The 25,393-nt window shown below is 43.2% G+C and overlaps 2 protein-coding genes across 5 annotated transcripts in view; both read left to right on the forward strand.

Moving 5' to 3' along the window:
* The window catches only part of LOC140588788 (protein NLRC3-like), a 242,237-nt gene that overhangs the window by 31,604 nt on the left and 185,240 nt on the right, over positions 1-25,393 (forward strand). The window lies entirely within an intron of this gene.
* LOC140588793 (uncharacterized) lies at positions 11,053-18,773 on the forward strand. The gene is made up of 6 exons (XM_072710960.1): positions 11,053-11,243; positions 12,702-12,767; positions 12,914-13,011; positions 14,037-14,174; positions 14,429-14,534; positions 14,831-18,773. Exons 3-6 carry the CDS (start codon positions 12,955-12,957, stop codon positions 16,552-16,554), a joined length of 2,025 nt encoding a protein of 674 aa, XP_072567061.1. The 5' UTR covers positions 11,053-11,243; positions 12,702-12,767; positions 12,914-12,954; the 3' UTR covers positions 16,555-18,773.

Below are 25,393 nucleotides of genomic sequence, written 5' to 3' on the forward strand. Positions count from 1 at the left end.
ACCCCTGCTGTAGTCAGTTATAATGTCTGTATATCAAGCTGCTGCCATATTTCTTACATCCACTGGACACGTCAATTCACAGAACAAGCGATCCAGAAACAATGTGTACTCTTCAGGGAGGCCACTAGGTGGCGACAAAACATAGATTACTAAATATAAGAGGTTCAGAATTAAATTATAAGAAAGCCGATCTATGTGCGATATTTGTAAAATACCATGACGACTCCATTTTAACGGGACGCTTCTTTTTATGCCAGTTTGTAATAAATAGTCATTTGCGTTCTTTCATAATAAAAATAAATCAAATATTATGAACCATAAATCATCCGTATATTTTGCAGGAACAGACATCGCGCCGCTGAAGTTCAGCACTTTCCCGTTTGAGATGAACGTGATGTTGCCGTTTCCTGCCCGGCGACCTTTAAAAATCCATGACAGCAGCGGTTAGATGTATCGTGTGCAGCGGCCATATTCACGGACAAAATCAAGCTGATCGCTAAGACTTAGTTTGTGGTTAATTAATACAGAAGTAACAGCATAATGCTACATTATTTGTGCCCCTCAGATAAAGTGTTACCGATGAGAGAACACTTTGAAAATCAGTAAATAACATTTTCTCTTGCCTTGACTCCATGTCTAAATCAGACCTAGACATGTTTGAGTAGATTATCATGGTTCCTCTGGTTATTGCACTTACCACACACAATATGAAGAAAATGTAAGTGAACCGAAATCTCCATGCAATGAATTATCACCCTGTGAGTGTGTATCAAGTGCTGCAGCCCATATATTAGCAATGGGCATCAGATCACTGTATTCAGCAGAGTGAGGGGTTATTCAGAAAGGACCAGCGTATTATTATAAACCAGATCGATAACTTGTTTAAGTAAGGAATAATTGACGACGGGCCGTTGAATTATTAGAAAAGTAATGCACACCCGAGGTGGTGATGCGGCCACGACGCGAAGCGGAGTGGCCGTTACACCTCGGGTGTGCATTATTTTTCTAATAATTCAACGGTCCGGAGTCAATTATTCCGCTTATACTACGGTTGCCACACCTCAAGACATCGATCAGATGATATATTTCAAGGGATTCGCCCGGTTTTTCTACTTAAATCGCTATTGTGAGTAGGATTATTTCTTACGCATCTCATCCAACGACTCTTTTGCTAGTTCCAAAACGTCATTTTAAAGCTGGCAATGGAGGCTTGAGCCGTTGATAGCAGACTAATGCAGTTAATAATGAAGTTATTAGAAAGAGAGCGAGAGAGACAGAGACACAGAGAAAGAGAAACAGAGAGAGAGAGCTTGTATGAATTAGGCTACCTCTGTGTGTCCCTCAACAGTGTTCTGAAGCACTGTCTCTAAACTGTAAGTCTGCTTTAAGATGCAGCGCTGTTATTACCTCGCTAGTGAGAAATGTCATGTGTAGCCTTTAAGTTGCTACACTAGGCTAACTGATATGTCCGCTTTCGTTTATGTTGTTTTTCATCTGGACTGTCTAATACTGCTGCAGCCCAGTTGTTGAAAGTTTCATATTCACCGTAAATATTAAAATTTACTTTCGGAAAATCGTCTGTCATGTTGTTTTTGTTAGTCCTGTGTGCTGTATAGGTACTGTATGCTAATTTCCGTTATTACACGGCTCTCTGGAATGCTTGATTCTGATTGGTCAGTTGAGACATTTGCAGGTTCATTATTTTCAAATAATAACCGCTCCAAAGTAATAACGCATAGTCACGTGGTACTATATCGTTTCGCGGAAAGATAAAAATGTTATTTTAAAACAAATATGCCAATAAAATGTTTCAAATTCATATTCATGTCCATGTCATTTTCCTTATGTGGCAAGTAGCCGTGTAATAAGCGCTTCGCGTCGGGTCCTGATCACACTGTCGGGGCTTATTTCGCGATAACTACCGGCTGCCTGTACATTATCCCTTACTTATTACAGTTAACTATGCGAAGTGATATGGAACTGTAATGCGGTCAAGAGAGCTGCCTGGAACTACGTTCGCCGTGCGTTTCCCTGAAAATAATTGCACACCTCAGAACGTTAATCAGCCAATCAGATTCAAGCATTCAACGGTCCCGTAGTATAAGCAATTATTACTGTATGTCTTGCCCAGGGCTGGACTGGGACCAGAAGATGGCCCTGGCATTCTTTGGTCATGGCGGCCCACTATGATTATTTATACGATATGCGAGAGCACATGACATACCAGAGGATATATGTGTATGTTGTGTGATTTCAAAAATTAAAATAGAGCGCAGCAGCCTACAAGGAAGAGAGTAAACATGTAGAAAAAAAATTATATGCTCTTTCACTACTCAGGGATTCATCTTGGGAGAGATGGCCACAGTGTCACAATTCCCACCTTGAAGTGAAAGTGGATATCAAAGAAACACAGAGAGGGAGGGAGAGAGAGAGAGAGAGAGAGAGAGAGAGAGAGGCAGGAATGTTAACTTCAGTGTTATTTCTCTGGTTACCTATCAATGATAAATCATCCATTTCAACAAAGTTTTACTAATATTACATGATAGTAATAACTGTAAGTTGTAACACCTGCAAACTGTAACTTTATGGCAGCTGAAATACCACTAAGTTGGACACCAAATCTACTCATAGCATTATTTAAAAATGTCGGCTATAAAGGCAATTCTCTCTCTCATAAACACAGTTTGTGCACAAAACTGTAGTTTTGTACACAAATGACACATAACTCTATAGGCCAGTGGTTCCCAAACTTTTTCTGCAGGGCCCCCCTTTTCTAGATAGGAACATTATTGAGCCCCCCATTCAAACTACACAGGTTCAGATTCAAACCTTTTTTGTTAAAGAAATGCAATTACAAAATACAAATGGTGCAATTTCACCACTGTGGGAGAAAAACGAGCAATCAATTAAAAATAAAAGTCCAGCATAAAGTTTGAAATTATGCAAATGCAGATTTAACATTCCTGTTAATATTCATTGGCGTACACAAATTAAAGTTTGTCTTACGATGACCGCATTTTGTTTTTAATGATAACCGCAGCTTTCAGCCTGTACTATAGCAGAAAACAACACTAAATCATACCCATTAACTGATAGTCTCCCTGCACTTCATGTAGAAAATTTTAAACCTTGTTTTTCATGATTTATTGGGCTAACAGCACTTTCCTTGATGCCACTTCCAGAGTGTAACTATGGGTGCGTTCGACTTTGTGTAGCCTCTTACAGCGCTGGCTTAAAGCAATGCATTCTGGTCTTGACGCAATGCATCATGGTTAGATTTTTTATTTTTTTTTCATTTACAAGAACTGTACATACATAAAACAGACAATGTACAATCATTTCAAATACCAGACATACAGAATACAATATATAATAGCCACGTCTAACAAATAAGAATGCGTCAGGGTTAATTACGCAAGTTTATAAAAACAAAGTAATTCGTATGACCTCATAGCTTTTTTGTTTTTAATATAACTTAAAGTGGTACTGTATTGTTTAAACTCCTTAATAAAAAGAAAAAAATTTGGCTTAGCACTAAACCATTTTCTTTTATGGATATGGAATTTTCCAAGTATAAGAAAGAGCTGTGTTATAAAACATACATTTCTGTTCAAAGTATCCCTTGTAAAATAAAGCATTACATCATATAAATCTAGGTTAGATTTTTTTGTCCGGCGCTGCAAAACGTCGTCACGTGTCACCATGTCACATGGTACAAAACCTCGCGAGAGCAAGACGACTTAAGACAGATCGTACAGCACCTCTCAGCCGGCTGAACAAACTGGAACAGCCTCCGTGACGACACAACTTTGCCCTTACTGGCTGAAGAACGTGTCCTTTGTATGACGTTTATATCCCAGGAAGTCACGTTGTGTTATCTGCTTTTTCTCCCGAATATCACGTAAAGCAGTGAGAACTGGTTTTCAGTTAATTTACCTGTTAAAATAAAGTTTAAATAAATGCTCTAATAGTACACGTAAGTTAGTGGTTTATTTATTGTTAGTTAATGTAATGTTGCGCTGCTTTATTTGTTTAATCATCCAGTCTGTGAAGAGATTATTTTATGGTGGCACATGCCACTGGTGCGCCCCTCCGCCATACCTCTGCGCCCCCCAGTTTGGGAACCACTGTATTAGATGATATTAGATGGCAGTGAGCGTGGTTGCAGTGGCTCACAGCTCTCCTTTTCAGTGCTCTTTTTCGTCGTTACTCATTACCAAACTGGTCACTCTCAGCCCCCCCCCTCACATGTGTCTGGATAAAGGACTTTCTTACCAACCGGCTCCAGACTGTGAGACTCAGCCCCCACCTCTCCTCCATTCGCACACTGAACACCGGATCCCCACAGGGCTGTGTGCTGAGCCCCCTCCTGTACTGTCTCTACACCCAGGACTGTAGTCCGGCCCACAGAAACAACGTCATCATCAAGTTTGTTGATGACACCACAGTGATCGGACTCATCTCAATGGGAGACGAGGCAGCTTACAGAGAGGAGGTCCTGAAGTTGGCAGCCTGGTGTTCAAAGAACAATCTGGCTCTGAACACCAAGAAAACCGAGGAGATCATAGTCGACTTCAGGAGGCACAGCACCGATTTAGCCCCCCTCTACATCAACAGCGAGTGTGTGGAGAGGGTCCACACCTTCCGTTTTCTCAGCATCCTTATCTCCGCTGACATCTCCTGGACAGACAACATCACAGCAGTTACCAAGAAGGCTCAGCAGCGGTTACACTCGCTGAGGGTCCTCAGGAAGCACAACCTGGACTCCAACCTGCTACTGACCTTCTACCACTCATCCATCGAGAGCCTGCTGACATACTGTATCACAGTGTGGCATCACAGTGTGGTATCACAGTGTGGCATCACAGTGTGGTATCACAGTATGGTATCACAGTATGGTATCACAGTGTGGTATCACAGTACTGTATCACAGTATGGTATCACAGTGTGGTATCACAGTATGGTATCACAGTAATGTATCAAAGCGTGGTATCACAGTACTGTATCACAGTGTGGTATCACAGTACTGTATCACAGTGTGGTATCACAGTACTGTACCACAGTGTGGTATCACAGTACTGTATCACAGTGTGGTACAGCAGCTGCACCATGGCAGACAGGGAGAGGCTTCAGAGAGTAGTAAAGGCAGCACAGAAGATCATCGGCTGCCCTCTCCCCTCCCTGATGGATATTTACACCTCCCGCTGCCTCAGCAGAGCAAAAAACATCATCAAGGACAGCTCCCACCCTGGCTCTGATCTGTTTGACCTGATGCCCTCTGGGAGGCGCTACAGGTGCATCACAGCAAAGACAAACAGACTCAAGAACAGTTTTTTCCCAAAAGCCATAACCACTCTGAACTCACACATGCACTGACTACACAGTCTAAACCCCCAACCCCTGGACTTCCTTCTATCCAACAAATGTGCAATATCCAATATCTAAATGGTACTGATAATAACTGTGCAATATCTGTATACTGTACAATATCATCGGTCTGTGTCCAACACCCACTGCTCACTGCACATGATCATCAATACTGTGTAATATTTAGATAATGTACAATGACCTACACAGTTATTTATTTATTCCTTCCATATGTACATAGCGCCGCAGAACTTTTTACACTATTTATTTATTGTTTGTTGTTCTACATACATGTTTGCAATGGAGGAGCTGCTTTTAATCTCATTGTACATGTGTATAGCGACAATTAAAGGCATTCATTCATTCATTCATGAACCGCTGCTGCCTCCTTAACAGGAACCATTGCTACCTCTCTACAAAGAACCACCAGTACCTCCCTACCATGAACCACCACTACTTCTCTACCAGGAACTCCCACAAGAACCTCAATGGATCTCCACCCTAAAGAAGGTGCACTAAATCCCAGTACCTCCCTACCAGAAACCACCACTACCTCCCTACCAGGAAACTCCGCTACCTCCCTACCAGGAACCTCCGCTACCTCCCTACCAGGAAACACCAATACCAGGAACCACCATTACCACCCTACCAGGAATTCCCACCAGGTCCTTTATTTGAGCATGGTTACAAAGTTATATATGTAAAGTCAGGAACTGAACGAAGATTTCAGAACAATATAGTCAAAATCCAGAAAATCTAATTCAAACAACTTCACATATTAGAATGTAAATGAGTAATATCTGGCATTGGAGTCCTCTCTGCCATCTGGTGTCAAAAAGTAGTACTACACCGTGCCATATGACATATATTCCATAAGATTTTGTCAAATTTTTGGACTATATTGGGTTGTTTCATTGTCAGGACGGAAATACTATTTGTACAGAATCCAATAACTACACTGACCCAATGCATTTTGAAAGTGCACATAAGGATTTGAATGTAAATTGTTGTAATAGGTCATAACTGTCATAACCGATTGCTGTGCACGGAGCGGGGAAGCAGGAGAAGGACACGTAAGAGTGAGGAATACGGGATTTACTGGGAAAAGGAGCAGGGAAGCAGGAGAAGGACACGTGAGAGTGAGGAATACGGGATTTACTGGGAAAAGGAGCAGGGAAGCAGGAGAAGGACACGTGAGAGTGAGGAATACGGGATTTACTGGGAAAAGGAGCAGGGAAGCAGGAGAAGGACACGTGAGAGTGAGGAATACGGGATTTACTGGGAAAAGGAGCAGGGAAGCAGGAGAAGGACACGTGAGAGTGAGGAATACGGGATTTACTGGGAAAAGGAGCAGGGACATGGAATAGGCAGCACTACACAATCAGACGTACAAACCTCAGTGACAGACCTGGGTAAACTGACTTGGATGCAGACTGAAATACACAGGATCGAACAGGCAAAACAGGAAACAGCTGGTTACAAGCGGGATTGGACACGAGCTTAATGAGTGGGCGTGGCACATGAAAGGGCGGTAGGAACAGGTCATGACAATAACCTTAAGCCTAATCTGGGACCTTAGGGTGGTAGAACAGACTGTTGCAAAGTAGGAAATATGCTACTAAACTACTAAAGCATGTTAAAGTGTGGTTTCCTATCCTACGGTGGAGCAGAACTCGCATTAAAACACATTCTGATGCCTGACAATGGCATACTTTTTCTAACCCTAACCCTAGCCTCAGTTTGCTAACCCTAACCCTGATTTGGGGCCTTATGGTGAAACAACAGGCTGTTGGAAAGTACGAAATATGTTACTAATGCATACTAAAATGTGGTTTCCTATTCTATGGGGGAGCAGAATTGTCATAAAAACACATTTTGATGCCTGAAAATGCCATACTTTTTCCAGTCGTAACCCTAGCCTCAGTTTTCTAACCCTAACCCTTATTTGAGGCCTTCGGGTGAAAAAACAGGCTGTTGCAAAGTAGGAAATAAGCTACTAAAGCAAGCTAAAGTGTGGTTTCAGATGGTCCCAGATCTATCATAAAAACACATTTTGATGCCTGGAAATGCCATACTTTTTCTAACCCTAGCCTAACCAGAAATAATGTGCTTGTATGACCACCTAGTGGACACTCTGACATTAGAATTCCAAACATTAGAGAGTGATTTATTCCTGGTGCTGGTATCTCACAGTGCATCACATAAAAGGAGCTGCCATATCTGTCAAGTATAAACTTTGTTACTCGTGTAACGTGATTTAAAAATTCACACTGAATCTGAATACGAATGTCGAACGAACTGTTGTTAATTCTGCTATGCTAGATGGACCGCGGCCACGTCCCCACCATTCACATATCTCAAAATACCCAAGATATATTACCTGTGATGGCACTGCTCAAAAATATGCCATGAATCGTACAGTTGAAGTGAGAAGAGAAATGTGCTGGAACTCTGACGTGACAAAAGAAAAGGAAACAGAAGTGGATCCACTGTGGCTGGCCGACTTACCACCTACATTATGGGCACAAGGGAAAAATGACTTTGGAAGAATCAAAACCGCAGAACCGCTGAAAATACAACCAAAGTCTGACTACAGACCGCAAAAAGCACAATATCCGCTCTCACAGGATGCAGGGAAAGGGATAGCCACAGTGCATGCCGAACTCATCAAAAGAGGAGCGTTAGTGGAAATCCCGTACTCCCCGGCGAACTCCCAATTCTGCCAGTGAAAGAGGCGGATGGATCATGGAGGTGTGTGCAGGACCTAAGGGGGGTGAATGATGCAGTGCATCCTAGAGTGCCTATAGTGCCAAATCCAGTGACTATACTATCCTCCATCCCACCTCAGGCAAAATGGTTCTCTGTCATAGACTTAGCTAATGCATTTTCCTCCATCCCTGTCCATCCAGACTCACAGTACTGGTTTTCACACACGTTTCGAGGGAAAAGGTACACCTGGACTGTAATGCCACAAGGGTCTACAGAATCGCAGAGTGTGTACGCTCAGGAGTTAGGAAAAATCTGGAAGGGTTTTCTCCACCGGGAAAAAGTGTGTTGGTGCAATATGTGGATGATTTGTTGCTGTGCTCAGACAGCAGGGAAACATGTGAACAAGATACATGCGCATTACTAAATTATCGCGCAAAAAATGGCCACAGAGCCTCAAAGACAAAACTGCAGTTAGTAGGAGAGGAGGTAGAAAACCTCGGACATGTCCTTAATTCCCAGGGCAGACAGCTGGGAACCAAAAGAATTGAGGCCATTAGAGAGGCACCTGAACCTCAAAGCAAACAACAGCTGATGAAATGGATGGGAATGATTGGCTACTGCCATCCATGCATTCAGGATTTTGCAGAAAGGGCCCAGCCACTCCAAGATTTAATGCATGGAGGGAAGGGACTGCGTCCCTCTGACCGACTGGACTGGACTGAGGAAGGAGAGAAGGCGTTCTCCGACCTAAAAAGAGCACTCTGTTAGTGGGAGAATAGTTGAAAGGGCAAATCAGACCATAAAAGGGAAAGTTGCCAAGCTTTGTACTGAGACAGGGTTGGGCTGGGTGACAGGTCTCCCACTCGTGCTCACTGCCATGGGGGCCAGGACACACCAAGCCACTGGGGTGGCCCCGTTCGAGGTGCTCACAGGGAGACCCTGCCATGGGGCCCAGGACACACCAAGCCACTGGGGTGGCCCCGTTCGAGGTGCTCACAGGGAGACCCATGCCGATGCCGTATCCAGGAGGGAAAGTGATGTTAGAAACTATAGATGGTGATTTGTTAACTTATCTGTCCAGTTTACAGGGTACACTTTGGTGCCTACATCAACAGGTGAAGCACACTGCGACTGACCCCCCAGCGGTGACTTTGACCTTGGAGCCAGGAGACTGGGTGCTCATCAAGGATCTTCAGAGGAAGCACTATTTATAACGCTGTTGGAGAATTGTCAGTGGTTGGGCATCAGGCACGTGCAGAGGGGGGGGCGGAGGGTGCTTGAGCACCCGCCCCTTTCCTCCAGGATGCCTCAAGTGCCCTTTTCTTGGGTTTTTTTTTGTTGTTGTTTTTTTTTTTTTTTTTTAATGTGTATGTGCGTATGGAGCCCTGTCTTTGCCCCTCAACAATAAAATGTAACTATTAATCTCAATTTTGCTAAATAAAAGGATCTGGCTTGCATCAGTCACATGACTGCCATTAACCAATGCTCGCCCTTGAGGGCAGAGCGCGCTCGTTACGAGCCGGGTACGAGCTCGCAAAGTGCACGCGCATTTTCTGCAGGCTGGGTGGTGCGGAGCTGGAGGAGAAGCAGGCAAATTAATTGGAAGGTGCAGACTGCAACAAAACAGTAAATAGGGTGTACAGCGCACACTATAGTCTATAACAACAAATGAATTTAAATAAATGAGCGTGCTGTTTGTGCAACAGCGCGACAAACATTACCTGTCCTTTTATGAACTGCACAAGTAGTGGTGGTCATTAACTGCTAGCTAACTGGGTAAGGGTGTTACAAGGGGGTCTGTAGCTCTGTCCACCGTTTTAGGGAACATGTTTTGTTTTAAAGTAAGTTACAGGACTTTTCCCTTCTTTTCTGGAGGGCTTTTATTTCACTAAAAATAATCTAATATGGATATCCACATAATTCCATATTAGATTCGTCATGAATGTGAGTTGTTATTCAGTCTGTTCTATCTCTTTTAACTTTGAGCACCCGCCCCTTTAAACGTCTCTGCACGGCCCTGTTGTGCATCACAGGAAGATTTAAAATTCTGTATAGTAAGATCCTGCAAAAGCCATCTGATGAGACCGGCAAGTGAAATTTGTAAGAAGCAGTACAGTGGTAAAGATAAGAGATACACTGTGGGGATGTTCATATTCAGCATCCTGATAAAGTCATCCTCTATACAAGAAATTTGTTCTATTGTGCATGATGTCTGCATTGTACTAGGAAGCAAATATTATACACAATCTGTAGAGATGAGTATTTCAAATATCAAATCTAAAGTTCTAAAATTAAATGTACAACAAGAAGCTGAAGACACAACATCATACATAAATGAAGAATGTTGTCCAGTTCATGATACAGTAAAGTCCCCCTTCCTTAACTGGTTTCAATCAATTAGATTGAAATGTGAAGCTGAGACAAAATTAGAATCCTTTCAAAGGAATTTTTATTTTGGTCCCACACTCCTTAGTGGTGTGTAGAATGAAGGCTTAGTAGAATGTACCTAACTAGATTTGAAGCTGACACAATCCTTTATTTGTGTTTAATGCATGTACATTTGACCTATGTAAAATCAGGCATAATTGCGCGTTGGGGACACTATGTTCCAAACCCAGCAAACTTTTTACTGACGATTACTTTTATGCAACAACATATGGTATAAATGTTTGTGCATTTCTCTTACTTTTATATTTTGGATGGTTAAAATTTACTTAAAATAAGTAAGGAAAGCTGTGTATGAAACAAAATAATTTACGTATTTTAGGTATAAAATAAGGTTAAATAAAATAAAGTTTCTTAATCTTTTAATACATTTACTATTATTTATAATAAAATTTGGCGATGTAAGTATAATATATCACAGGACTTATTATTATTCTTGCACATAATTCACCATTCAATGGATTAATCGCCTATTAAAACCGAACTTTTATTTTGACACAATAAGCGGACATAGCGACCGGAAGTCTCCCCCTTATTCTTGTCAGATTCGCACTGCTGAGATCCTCCTGGTGAAGGTCTGCAGCCAGACACTTCTAATTATTCGGTCAGACTGCAGCGGTCAGCAGACATTTCAATCGTGGGTTTAATCACGACCGAACAGGAAAATACTGTTTGGGGAAACAACTTTCGAGTCACTGACAGGAGGAGGCATTTGTGGCACGGTAAGGCGTTTGTGGGGGATGGGTTCGTAGCTGTGACTGCTAATGTAGCTAGCTAGTTTCGCATTCCTCCGGGAGACTTTTAGTTACGGAAAACATGCTTGTATGTTTGCAGAAATGGGTAGAGTAGTCGAATTCTCTTCTCGAGTAAAAGTACGGTTACTTCAATATTATAACAACTGAAGTCGGGGTAAAAGTAATCAACAATCTCACTACTTTACTGAGAGTAAAATAATCTAGAAAAAAAGACTACTGGAGTAGCTCGTTGGTTTACAAAATCGGAATTGGTTATTAACAAGCTTTACAGTTGCGGGCTTTTCTAATTAACAGCACAGATAAAGAATAAAATCTAAGATTAAAATATGGTCTCCAAATAAAACAAACACAAACTGCAAATAAAAGACCATATATCTTTTTGATAATCAAAAACAGCACGGGAAAACCACAGTATAGATAATCATTGGGGAGGTTTCATTGGCTAACAGCAGAATGTTAAGTGGTTCTTTGTATAAATAAACGTGGGATATATGCAAAATGCAAATAATGTACTATTCCTAACTTTAGGCTATATATATAAATAAAATGTGTATATACATATATATATAAAATGTGTGTATATGTGTGTGTGTATATATATATATATATATATATATATATATATATATATATATATATATATATATATATATATATATATATATAATGGTAGAATCAGAATTTGGCGTAAACAGAATGAGAACATGGATCCATCATGCCTTGTTACCACTGTGCAGGCTGGTGGTGATGGTGTAATGGTGTGGGGGATGTTTTCTTGGCACACTTTATATGCAGATGTACTCACAACACCTACACTCAGCACTTTGGGGTATGAAGGGGGATCAAGAATTTGTATCTGAGCTGCCTTTCAATACCCGGTGTATGTCTACACTGTATCACATTATATTATACTGTTCTATAAACCACCGTTTTGCAGATACGAGACTCTGCGAGTGGATTCCTTACACCTGTGTTCCCTACCTGAGCCCAATTACATTTGCTGTCAGTTAAACTGAGTTATTCTTAGCCGGAGTTAGCTTCTTTGTCTGGCGGGACCCCGGCTTTCCCTCATGTCAAGGATAAAAGTGGACTGTGACATACATTTGGGCTGCGGTTTGGATTAGTGCTCTCATACTGTTATCCAATGAAATCGATCTTGGGTGTGGTTTGGATGGAAGGATTGGTTTGGGTGGAACGATACTGATGGGGTGTCTGAATACCACTGGTAACAGCCTCAAATAAGTCGACAAAAGGTGAGATGCAGGAAAATAGGCATTGCATTTTGCAGATATACTCAAATAAAACTGCAGAATATTCAATGATTACATTGAAAGTAGATTTTTTTTTTCCCCAACAAGTTACTTGATTAAGTGTAGTGCACCCCTACCCCACTCTGCATATTTGACAATTTGTTACACATTTCAGGTGGGAACGTGGACTCGGTCGCCACACAAGATAGAAAGGACTTCGGGCATGAGTTTGTCAGTTGAGGTAAGGCAATTGGGGGAGAACTGGCAGCTAAAACTGAGGACAGCCTGTTATATCTGACATGGCCAGTGGGTGCAGTGGCTTTTTGGTGTCGTTGTGTCTGCTCTAAAGCTTGAAGCAGCCTCATGAAAGGCCCTGTCCCCATGCAGGAGGATTACTCAGATATCCGGGCCTATTTCTCTGAAGCTGAATGGATTTAGCTGCAGAGATGCGAGAAGGTGCACTACAGGAACATGAAGAGAAGTTCGTAAGTTTAACGTTACACAGTTTTCATACGAAACTTCACCGCTACGCCAAAACAATGGAGGCTGGATGAGTCATTTAGTTAGTTGTCAGTTTATTGGGTGATCAATCGTGATACGTGTTTATTTTGAGAAAAACAATCAAATTCATGAGGAACACTTTAAATAATGTGCTGTTGTATTGTTTTCAATGTAATACAGGTTAAAGATAATTCAGCAAAGTACTGTTTTCAGTTTGATTTTAATTTAACATACCGTCCCAACTTTTTCTGATTTGGGGTTGTAATATAACCCATGACGTTCATGATTTTTATTAAATCTGGCCAGCAGATCGATCTTTCATTCTCCGCAGAATAAAAGAATATGTAACATTCTCTTGCTAATAAGCGATGGCAAGTTTCACCACTGGCACCAGCTATATGACAAAACTATATTAGGTGCTGATGGAATTTTCTGATGCAGACATTTGGAGATGCAAGCAAAACATGTATTACTTGATACATAAATGGAATTATTTTTGTACCCCAATTGTCTGCTCTTTTTGCTCCGCTGCATCTCATTTTCTGCACTTCCTTGTAACTTCCAAGTTCATATCAAACCTAGTCTGGAGTAGGTACTAGAAAAGAGTTCTGGAACTGCCTCCAAGGAACTACAATTGGGCCGAGTTCCTACAGTGTAAACATGACAAAGATAACTGGTTCTGGGAAAAGGTTCTGGTTCCGGAAATACTTCCAGCGATGTTGAAAGCGCCTATAGATGACCAGAACACTAAGTAGGAGCGTTGTGGATATTCCCTAGGGTGACGCAGTCTGCCTGAAATGTTCATTGGTGTCTTCAGCATCCAGGAGTTTTCCAACCTGTATTCTGGTGGTCCGATCGGAAGGGATCCCCTGCTGTGGGATCAGAGTCATATGCCACAGACCAGGGAAGGAGGGTCTGTTTGTGGTCAACTCAAGCTGCTGCTGGCTGTGCATTATGACACCCTGACTAACTGGCACAGTCTCAGTGTTTAATTCCATTTTGGTTTCAGCAGACGCCTTCCTGCAGTGAAACCAGCTGCCACACGAACCAGAAACCTTCCCAGCAGGGAGTCGGAGAGGTTAAAAAAGAGGAGGGAGAATTCCTGATATCTGAGGTTGAAGGGACTGCGAGCGAGAGCCCCTACAAGGTGAAGTGGAGTGTATGTGGGTCTCTTCACAAATGTCACTTGTGCATCCTGAGGTGGTTTATTTTTTGTGTGTTAATCTGAAAAGCAGCCGAATATAGGTTATACCAGAAAAGGACATAAATGTAGTTTGTCTGACTTGAAAATGATTTTAGTTTGCTCTCTGCTCTTATTTCTCTTTTAAGCAAATAAAACGGCCTGTATAACTTTATGAAGTGAACGGCTTATTCTGCCTTGTTTGGTCTTTATGGCTGAAGATGAAGGGAGCAGCGGTTCAGGATGTGACTGAGGAGGAGCTGACTGGTTCCCTTTCGTTACACACTGATGGGAGGAGCAAAGAGTGTGTGAAACCTCCAAACCCAGGTGATTTTAGCTATTCACATATACCATCAAAACCTCAATTGTTTTGATACATTTGGAGGTAATACTTTGTACTTCAAGTTGCCATTTCAAACCAGCAGTGTTGTTACTCTGTGCAGTTCAGTTCAGGTGTATCAGAGATTGCAGTGTGAATAGCACACTGTGAACATGAACTGCATATGGAGTAACGAATGCTCTTTGGAAGATATGTTTGCCTTATTCACTATTTTCCTGATTATTTTTCTCTGTTAACCCTGTTCCATCTCAGTACTGACTGCCGTGTCTCCATCTTCCCCCAGCAAGGAGAGTGGATGAATCCTCCCAAACCTTCGCTTGCTCTCAGGATCCATTCTCCTACACTGCAGACATTGACCTGCACAGACATATCAAAAGATCTCACCCCAAGGAGTATGTCAGACAGCTGAGGACTGGATCTGTCAACACAACCCAGGATTCACCAACTTCTGCTGGCCCCAGTGCCACTCAGCCCAGTACAGACACTCTCAGTACCCTGGAAGAAGCCAGTACAGACACACTCAGTACCCTGGAAGAAGCCAGTACAGACACACTGACAGCACAACAGGGTTCCCAGGGTGAGACGACAGTCAATATAAACAGAGACTGTAAAATACACAGGCAGACTCACACAGTGAAGTCGTCCCATCAGTGTTCTGAGTGTGGGAAGAGCTTCACTCAATTAGGAAGCCTAAAGACACACCAGCGGATTCACACAGGAGAGAGGCCCTACCAGTGCTCCCAATGTGGGAAGAGCTTCAGACGTTTAGGACACCTAAAGGCACACCAGCAGATTCACACAGGGGAGAGGCCCTACCAGTGCTCCCAGTGTGGGAAGAGCTTCAGTCGATTAGAACAATTAGAATGTCACCAGTGGATTCACACAGGAGAGAGTCCCTACCAGTGCTCCCAGTGTGGGAAGAGCTTCAGACATTTAGGAACCCTGAAGAGGCACCAGCGGATTCACACAGGGGAGAAACCCTACCAGTGCTCCCAGTGTGAGAAGAGGTTTAGTGAGTTAGGAAGACTAAAGACACACCAACGGATTCACACAGGGGAGAACCCCTTCCAGTGCTCCCAGTGTGGGAAGAGCTTTAGTGAGTTGGGAAACCTAAACAGGCACCAGCGGATTCACACAGGAGAGAGGCCCTACCAGTGCTCCCAATGTGGGAAGAGCTTCAGACGTTTAGGACACCTAAAGGCACACCAGCAGATTCACACAGGGGAGAGGCCCTACCAGTGCTCCCAGTGTGGGAAGAGCTTCAGTCAGTCAGGAATTCTAAAGAAGCACCAGCGGATTCACACAGGGGAGAACCCCTACCAGTGCTCCCAGTGTGGGAAGAGCTTTAATAACTTAGGAACCCTAAAGAATCACCAGCGGATTCACACAGGAGAGAGGCCCTACCAGTGCTCCCACTGTGGGAAAGGCTTCAGTGGATTCGAAATCCTAAAGAATCACCAGCGGATTCACACAGGAGAGAGGCCCTACCAGTGCTCCCAGTGTGGGAAGAGCTTCAGTCGATTAGAAATCCTAAAGAATCACCAGCGGATTCACACAGGAGAGAGGCCCTACCACTGCTCCCAGTGTGGGAAGAGCTTCAGTCGATTAGCATACCTAACGACACATCAGCGGATTCACACAGGAGAGAGGCCCTACCAGTGCTCTGAGTGTGGGAAGAGCTTTACTCAGTCAGGAAGCCTCAAGAAACACCAACTGATTCACACGGGAGAGAGGCCCTACCAGTGCTCCCAGTGTGGGAAGAGCTTCGGTCGATTAGCATACCTAAAAAGACATCAGCGGATTCACACAGGAGAGAGGCCCTATCAGTGCTCTGAGTGTGGGAAGAGCTTTAGTGAGTTGGGAAACCTCAAGAAACACCAACTAATTCACATGGGAGAGAGGCCCTACCAGTGCTCCCAGTGTGGGAAGAGCTTCAGACATTTAGGAACCCTAAAGAAGCACCAGCAGATTCACACAGGAGAGAGGCCCTACCAGTGCTCCCAGTGATTATCTCAATTAGGATACATTGAGAAGCACCACCAGACCCACTCAGTTGACAGTTCATTATCAGTCAGTCCAATAAGTGTTTGTTCTTGAATTTTTCTGAATTGTATTTGTGAAATACCAGTATGTTGGGTCTCCCTCATTAGTCCTGTTGATGTTTAGGATTTGTTTGACAAAGATTTGGAGGCAGCGTTTTAATAGTTAGTGTATTTTGAAGGTAGTCTTTGACTGCAAAGCAGTTTCATAAACTGTGTATTTTACCGAAGAGAATTTGGGCCACGTGAAATAATATTCAGAGAATTCTGAGGAAAAGGTCTGAATCCTGACATTAGTCAGAGGCTGGCTGCAGACCTCAGGTCCCCTGCAAACACAGGGCAGAGTACACAGGGGCCCTTTCGTCGCCCGCGGGGGCCCTTTCCTCCTCTAGGGGCACAAGTGGAGATGTCAGTGTTGGTGGAAAATAACAGAATTGGTAGCATTCTTGCACATTTATTGATTGGGAACATATGAAATATTTAATTTTAAGGAGGCTACATGAGAATGTCGTATAGTGTAGTTTATTTCCAAAATTTTGTGTGAGCTTTGCGTAAGCATGTGAACAAGAATTATTTTCATCACATGAGCTTTAATTGTGGTGAGTTTTTTGAGTCTTAAAATGTTATGAAACTTGTCATATAGAAGACAAAGGTAAGTCAATTTCTCTTAGTACTTAAACGCTGTGTAATAATCTCAGTTTTACACAAAAGGGTTGGAATTGCATTCTTTTTAGTTACTTTTCTCCAACCCATTACAAGAAAGACTAAGACTTTTTGAAAATAATAAACCAAGATGACACAGGGCAGTGCTGACCTAATGCTTAGGGATGTGCACTTGTAATCGGAAGGTTGCTGGTTCGAATCCCTGACTATCAAGGTACCACCCCCAAACACTGCTCCCTAGGTGCTGAATTAGCTGCCCCCTGCTATGTCACAATGTCACAAATAGATTAAATGCAGAGGACCCGTTTCGTCGTCGTGCGCTGTGGTGTCAACACTGATCACCGAATTCCAAAATTATTTTATTCAGTTGCAAACATTCAGAAAAAAATATGTAGAGTACTGTCGCTCAGGGAGGAACGAGAGCTGCTTTTAATTGAGTTCATGTGCGAAAAGCTTGATTCACACGTGTATGATGGGGAGTAGGGTAGTGTCTAACCCCTGCAACAGTCCAGGGATTGAGGGTGACCCCCCTTTTTTGAAGTTGGGGCGAGTAGTTTTCACATACAGCTGTTATTTACATCCCCGTAGGTCATCCCGGTCAAACTGTATCGTTCTCCGCCCGTGCGCAATTACATGTAGAAAATAAAGGGCGGCCACACATCAAATTGACATTTTTGTCTTTCAGTAAATAAAAAGCTTTTTTTGTTGGAAGTTGGGGATCAGAAGTTTTCCCCATATACAGATACAGCCCTCTCAATTTTCCCCTCCAAGCCGGCTGCCTGCCCAAAGCCAGCCAAAGGGAGTAACCCCCCTCCTTCTGCGGGTGTACCTAAATTCATATCTAAATCCGCCCATTTATTCACTTGCAGGGTGTTTTTTTTACAAAAACGCATTTTATTTGTGGTCACAAGTTTACATACACAAGTACAACAGGTATCAACCAGAATCTTACTAGGTGCTTGGCTAGCGAGCATGCCGGTACATACTAATCCAGCACTATGATATTATACAGTACGTACTAATCCAGCGCTATGATATTATACAGTACATACTAATCCAGCGCTATGATATTATGCAGTACGTACTAGTCCAGCGCTATGATATTATACAGTACATACTAATCCAGCGCTATGATATTATACAGTACATACTAATCCAGCGCTATGATATTATGCAGTACACACAAAAACCCCTCAGAAGTGCAAAGCATGTCCTGTTGTCTTACAACACCAGAGACAAACAGGGCTAGGTACTTGGCTAGCGAGCATGCCGGTACATACTAATCCAGCGCTGTGATATTATACAGTACATACAAAAACCCCTTGGAAGTGCAAAGCATGTGCTTTCTATTTCTGCCTTCAACCAGACAGGAACTGTTTTGAAGCTTGGAATTCGGATTAGGAGTGACAATTTGTTGTTCTAATATTCATTTATTGTTTTGTATTGCTACTGTAATATAATGTAATTGCACATTTTATTCATCAACGTTTAATCCTTTGCATGTTATAAACTGTAAAAAGGCTAGTATTGTGCCTTTTTACCTGGGAGAGCAGGTAGTGAGTTCAAGAGTCTGATGGCTTGTGGGAAAAGGCTGTTTCGCAGTCTGGTGGATCGGGCCCCGATGCTGCGATAGCGTCTGCCGGATGGGAGGGGAGAGAAGAGTCCATGATAGGGGTGTGAGGGCTCTGCTTTAACAGTCTGTTGTAGCCGGCTGAGATGGCCGACCTTGCAGTTACCAAACCACACGGAGATGCGGCTGGTCAGAACGCTCTCTATGGTGCCCCTGTAGAACACAGTGAGGGTGGCAGGAGGAAGGTCGGCCCGCTTCAGGCGTCTTAGGAAGTGGAGACGCTGCTGGGCCTTTTTGGTGATGGAGGTGGTGTTGGTGGTCCAGGTGAGAGTGTATCGTGGATTTTCAGCTATCGCTGATGGGTCTGGATCCCCCGCCTATCGCCACTGGTACCAGGTCGAGGGGGCTTGAGGTGAGCGACTGAACCACGTCCCTGCTGAGCTCCACCTGCAAGCCCGCACTCTCCACTGGTACCGGGTCGAGGTGGCTTGAGGTGAACGGCGGAACCACATCCCTGCTGAGCTGCACCTGCAAGCCCGCACTCTCCACTGGTACCGGGTCGAGGGGGCTTGAGATGAACGACGGAACCACGTTCCTGCAGAGCTCCACCTGCAAGCCTGCACTCTCCACTGGTACCGGGTCGAGGGGGCTTGAGGTGAACGGCGGAACCACGTCCCTGCAGAGCTCCACCTGCAAGCCTGCACTCTCCACTGGTACCGGGTCGAGGGGGCTTCAGGTGAACAGCGGAACCACGTCCCTGCTGAGCTCCACACTCCCATGCTGCTATTGTTGATCATGACACTGCTGCGGTGCCCACTAATGGCAAACAGAAATGTCACCAGACATCCCATGCAGTTATTTCTTATGTTGATGTCTTGTGGTGATTCAGCCAGGTCATCTTCAAGAAAGAAGCAAAACGTGAGCAGGGCCCTCAGAAACATGACCGGTGCACTTTCCCCATTCTGTATTGTTTTCTCTAATGATGCTGTGATGTATCACAACACATCCATGTAAAACGTCTTAGGACGACTATGTTGTGAAAGGCGCTATATAAAAACAAAGTGTACTGAATTGTATGGATTTGATGGGTATCGACTTACCAAGGCAGTCGGGGACCCTGCCACGCAGCTCCGTGACCAGAGCCGCTAGGTCACCTTGCTGGGGCATCCTTCCGGTCTTTCTTTAACGGTCTGCCTGTGTCTGACGATCTGCAGCTGGCATCGTATGTGCCGGGTGATGCCAACGAGACACTTGTTGCTCAGTCAGACAGGGCAGACTGCCATCAACCAGGCACTGGATGAGATTCTTTACGGCCAAAAGGTGGTTTTTAATTGTATTCACTTTAAATTTTGAGCTTAGATGCTCCAGCCGATTATAAAATTTGGGGGGGCCATTAATATATCTCAGGTGGGCCAGTGGCGGCTCGTCCGCATTGCCCCACATGAACTTGATTTTGTAACGTTCTCCAGCTCCTGGTTTTGGTTATCAGTTGCCTTGGAAGAAGCCCCAATGCGGAACAAAGTGACCTTATATTTGGCCAGGACTTCCTCTGAGAAGGACAAGACAGTCAAGATGACAACAAGGCATTGTGCTGCATGTCATAATATTAAAACTGCCATTCCTCTTACCCATAAAGAAAAGCTGTACGGCACCACGGCCCTGGTTGGCTGCCACTGGTGCAGAGGTGGTCTGAGCTGGTGGCTGCTGCAGGAGACTCTTCAGCTCCTCCACCCGTCGCTTCAGGGCCGCCACCTCACCGCTCTTCTCCTGGGAAGCCCTTTTATGCTCCTCCAGAGCTGCCCTGGCTGCAGCTCGCTTTGCTGAGCTCACCTGGGTTACATGGACAGATACTGTGAACTGCTTTGAGACAATGCAATGTTGTGAAGGTGCACCATACAGATGCTACTGAATTGAACTGAACTTAATACCAGCTTCTTCAGCTCCTCCCCTTCTATTTTGTGGGACATTTTAAGGTATCGATCAATCCGGATCAGACGTGGCACCGTGCAGCCACATACTGGGCAGTCCACCTGCCCAGAATACCGTGACGAGGTGATGCAATTGAGGAGCTTTCGCTCCTTGGGGTCCACAATTTTGTGCACACTTATATATATAGTTTGTACCAGAGCATGTGAGCGGAGTGGAGCGGTGAGAATTTCCGCTCCTCGCTCACGAGGCTGTTGGCTCCCCCCCAGTGGCGGATTTAGCAATTTTGGGGCTCAAGGCGAACATGGATATGGGGCCCTCTGCATTACGTGCTTTTTTTTTAAGGCCTACCTTAAACTTCTCTTCACTCGTCATCCCAGATCAATCTTATCCAGATGTCTAGAACAGCCCTGTAGAAAAAAAACAACTAAACATATTAACAGGGTAACTAATGCATTACCTTTAAAATCTTTTCACAACCAAATGTTTTTTCTACAATTAGAAAGTACCTCATTGTCAGTTGACATATCTGATATCACAGATCAGTTACCTTTTTATTCCAGCATGATCAGCAGATTAATATTTGATGATCGGCGTCTGTCTTCTATGTTGTTTCACTAAAGTAAGAAAACCCATGACAGGTAAATGGAGCGACACAAATAATACTTATTTAAATTATTACCTCTTATCTGTATCCCTGCCTTCCCTTCTTTGCTTCTGTATTCAGTCTGTTTGGTTTTATGTTTTCTTCTTTTTCTTTTTCTGTTTCTTTAATGCTTTTATTTATATATATTTCTCTTGCTCCTTGACTGCTTTCTTTCCCTCCTTCCAATCTCCTGCTTCTTTTCTGTCATCCTTATATTTACTTTGCTTTTCTTTTTGCATGTTTTCTCTACACCTTTCCCTTTCTCCTTTATTGATTTTTTGTTTATTTGAATCTCTCTCTCTCTCTCTTCTCCTTTGTCATTCTGTCCCTTGCTGTCTTTTAACTCAAATGTTATTTTCATGTTTTTTCTTCTCTTCTTCTCTCCTGCCACTGTATTTCTCCAGCTTTTATTCTTTCCCCCAGTTTTTTGGACATTATTTAAGTTATTAAAATAGCTTACTCTTCCTTCATCAAATGAGCTTTAGTGGATGGAAAAACATATGAATCTTGTGGTGTTGAAGCAAGAATAATATGAAAATAATGGTAAAATGTTTTTTTTATTAGATAAGTAATCTTATTTTATGCTTGGCTGGGGTGAATAGTGTTGGTCAAGACACTAAAATCTGACCTTGCGAGCTTTGGCTTCAGCAAACTGTGTTGTTACTGACTCCATATCCACTGATTTTCTGACTTCATGCTCAATGGAGAGAATAGCAAGTGCAGACAGCCGCTCCTGTGACATTGTTAACCTGAGGTATGTCTTAATAAGTTTCAGGCATGAGAAACGTCTCTCACCTGAAGCAACTGTGACAGGGAGAGTAAGTAACAGTCTGAGAGCTATACTCAAATTTGGATATCTGTCCAGGATATTTTCTTTATATATGTGATCAAGCATCTCAGATGGTGTGGAGATGTGTGTGGGAAAGGATCTGATGGCACTCTTGATCTCCAGCTTCAGGTCACCAGCATCAACATCTTGCATTGTTTTCTCCAGTCTGGAGCAGCAATCATTTAGTCTCCCTCTCTGTACTGTGCTTCTCATGATATCAGTGGCGTAGAGAAAGCCATACAACTCACTGATGCTCTCTAGATGTGAAAATCTCTCTCTTACTGTCATAAGTCCTGTATCTACTAACTGAAGAAAAAAAGTTAGTTTTAAACTGCTCTTCACCAGTTAACTGAGTTTGATCTTCTCCATCATAGTCAAACTGTCTTCTTTGTTTTCTCTGACGCACCTCTGGCCAGCTCATCTCTGTTTCAGTCTTCTCTGCTATCTCCCTGGCATCTGATATTGCAGAGGTGAATCCATGGTCCCTAAATTCCTGAAGAAATTCTGTCACTGCCATAACCTCTCTCCTCACAGTTTCAACTGAAATTTTGGGGCTCTGCAGGATCTTGCTGACTTTATTTATCTGGAACAATACATTGTACCATATAATGGTACTTACCATAAATGGCCACTTTTGCATCTCCCGGAGGAGGCTTCCAGCTGTTGAAAGAACTTCTGCATCCCTTTTCTCTGTAGCGTACTTCATCAGAGTAGTTAAAGCCTTCAATATTTCAGGCAGCTGGTATCGAACAGCTTTAACAGCTTCAACCCGACACTCCCATCTGGTTGTTGATAGTGCCTTCACTGAGAGATCCTTGACATGTTCTCTGAGAATGGCCCAGCGGTGAACTGAGGAACTAAACAGAGTGTAAAGTCGCTGTAACAGACCAAAAAAGCTCATAGAAGTCACAGATGACTTGGCTGCATCACTGACAACAAGGTTCAGTGTATGACTTCCACAAGGAATACATAATGCTTTGTTGTTTAGTTCCGTTATCATATGACTGGCCCGGACAGTTAGAAAGGTCCAAACCAAGTGTTTCTAAGTGTCCTAAAAATGACTCACATAAGCCTTTGTCAGTTGTGTCATGTGCCTGAAGGAATCCAACAAAATGTTCATGAATGGAGATACCTTTTGAGGCCTCACAATTTACGATCCTTAGAACAACAGACAGCTGCTCATTGTGACTAAGGTCTGGGGTGCAGTCTATAATAATTACTGCATAGTATTTGGCTTTCTTAACTCTTTGGACAATTGCATCAGTTGTACTTTTTGCTGCAAGGGAGATAAGTTCATTTTGAATGTCTTTGCTAAAATAAGTGTCACTGACCTCTTTAGCCTGAATTTTTCTCAAATGTTCACGCATAACAGGGTCGAACTGAGCCATCAATTCCACTTGACCAAGAAAATTCCCATTGCCAGCCTTTTAGTCTGTGTGATAGAGTGTGCCAGCTCTCCATGTTTGTGATATGTTCAGGGGACCGCTCGTGGTGTTTCAAGTGGGCTGCAAGATTTTTCCAAGCATTATATCCTTCCCCACTAAGAGCATTTTTTTGTCTGTCTCCAAACAAACAGCAACAAAAGCAGAGAACACAATCATTTTTTTCACTGTACACAAGCCAGGATCTGGTTATCTCTTCTCCATTCTTCAATTGTATGTAGTAGTGACTATTAGTAAATCTGCTCCCCTCTTTATTCTTAGGAAATATTCTGTTCTTCACCTGAACTGGTCCTTTCAGCACCAATGAGTAGCGCTCCTTGTCTGTAAGCTCCTTGGGCCATAATGCTGGGTCATCTTCAAGTATAAAACATTCATTAGGAGGGGTGGAGGAACCAGCGTGTTGTGATCCGCTATATATGTGTGCATTAGAGCTCGCTCTATCAGCATAGCTTGAACAACCAGCAATAGGCTCCTGCACTACACTAACAGCATTGACACTGTCACTTAATACAACAGAGGATATTTGCTTCTCTGTTTCAGCATTTCCACAAGAAGATACAGGCTCTGAGAGTGGCGTAGCAGCTGCATCACTTGTTGCTGCTGATTGTGGTAACATTTGCTCATCAACAGAAGTAGTGCTGCTAGTGACAGCAGTGTCGTCTTGCCCGACTTTGTTGCTATCACCATTATTAGGGTTGTTAGTACCTGTCTGCTGCACTGGTGTAAAAAATGCTGTTACCTTTGTCAAGGACTCTATCAATTGTCTGTTCTCCTCCCGTTTTTTCCGTTTTTCTGCACCACTTGGGTAACTCCGTTTCATGGTTGTAGTAGTACGTCTCCCGCTCCTTAATCAAACTGCAGTGAATAACCTTCCGCTTTCGTCACACGGAATGTACCATTGCAGTGTGTGTTGGGGGCGGCGGGGGGGGTGACTAATACTCTTCAGCAACTGGCGTGGCGTAATGGCATTCTAATGCTGTTTTAGCAAGTGGATTTTTAATAATTTCAGACGTTAGTTGTAAGTGCTTGCTAAAAATACTTAGTACGACTTAAGTCATGGGGCCCTGGCAGTTCGGGGCTCTAGGCGCTCGCCTACTTTTGCCTAATGGTAGCGCCGCCTCTGGTAAGGACTTTTACAAGTTTGAGTAATTTGATCACACTGAGATTGTCTTGATGTCTTGTTAAAAATAAATTACTTGTTTTCTTTGTCAGCTTGTGTTGTGTTTCATTCTGTAACATTTTACCAATTTCCTATTCTAGAGGTTCTCCAAGCTAGTCAGAGGCATTAGGTATTGTATGTGTGCCAATAATGCAACAATGCAGTGAACGAAAATGTACTTTTACTGCTTAAGTATTTTTAAAAGCAAGTACTTCAGTACTTTAACTTAAGTAAAAATTTGACTGCACGACTTTCACTTGTATTGGAGTAACATTTGACCAGTGGTATCTGTACTTTCACTTGTATTGGAGTAACATTTGACCAGTGGTATCTGTACTGTCACTTGTATTGGAGTAACATTTGACCTGTGGTATCTGTACTTTCACTTAAGTAATGAATGTGAGTACTTTGTCCACCTCTGCTGGTTGCTCTTTGTGCTCGGGGTAGCTTGTCACAGAGTGTGACTGGAGCGCTGTGCTAGATTGCTTGAATAAAGGAGATAACTTTGCTCACCAACTGAGACGTCCGGAGTTTTATTCTAAGTGACCAAACTAAAGTGATCAGAGAGGCTG

Source organism: Paramormyrops kingsleyae, chromosome 4, assembly GCF_048594095.1.
Source record: "Paramormyrops kingsleyae isolate MSU_618 chromosome 4, PKINGS_0.4, whole genome shotgun sequence".
Lineage (NCBI taxonomy): Eukaryota > Metazoa > Chordata > Actinopteri > Osteoglossiformes > Mormyridae > Paramormyrops > Paramormyrops kingsleyae.

Coding starts and splice junctions, on each gene's coding strand:
- LOC140588793 (XM_072710960.1), top strand. CDS start 12,955: ATGGATTTAGCTGCAGAGATGCGAGAAGGTGCACTACAGGAACATGAA. Junction 13,012..14,036: donor AGGAACATGAAGAGAAGTTC/GTAAGTTTAACG, acceptor TTTTGGTTTCAG/CAGACGCCTTCCTGCAGTGA. Junction 14,175..14,428: donor CGAGCGAGAGCCCCTACAAG/GTGAAGTGGAGT, acceptor TTATGGCTGAAG/ATGAAGGGAGCAGCGGTTCA.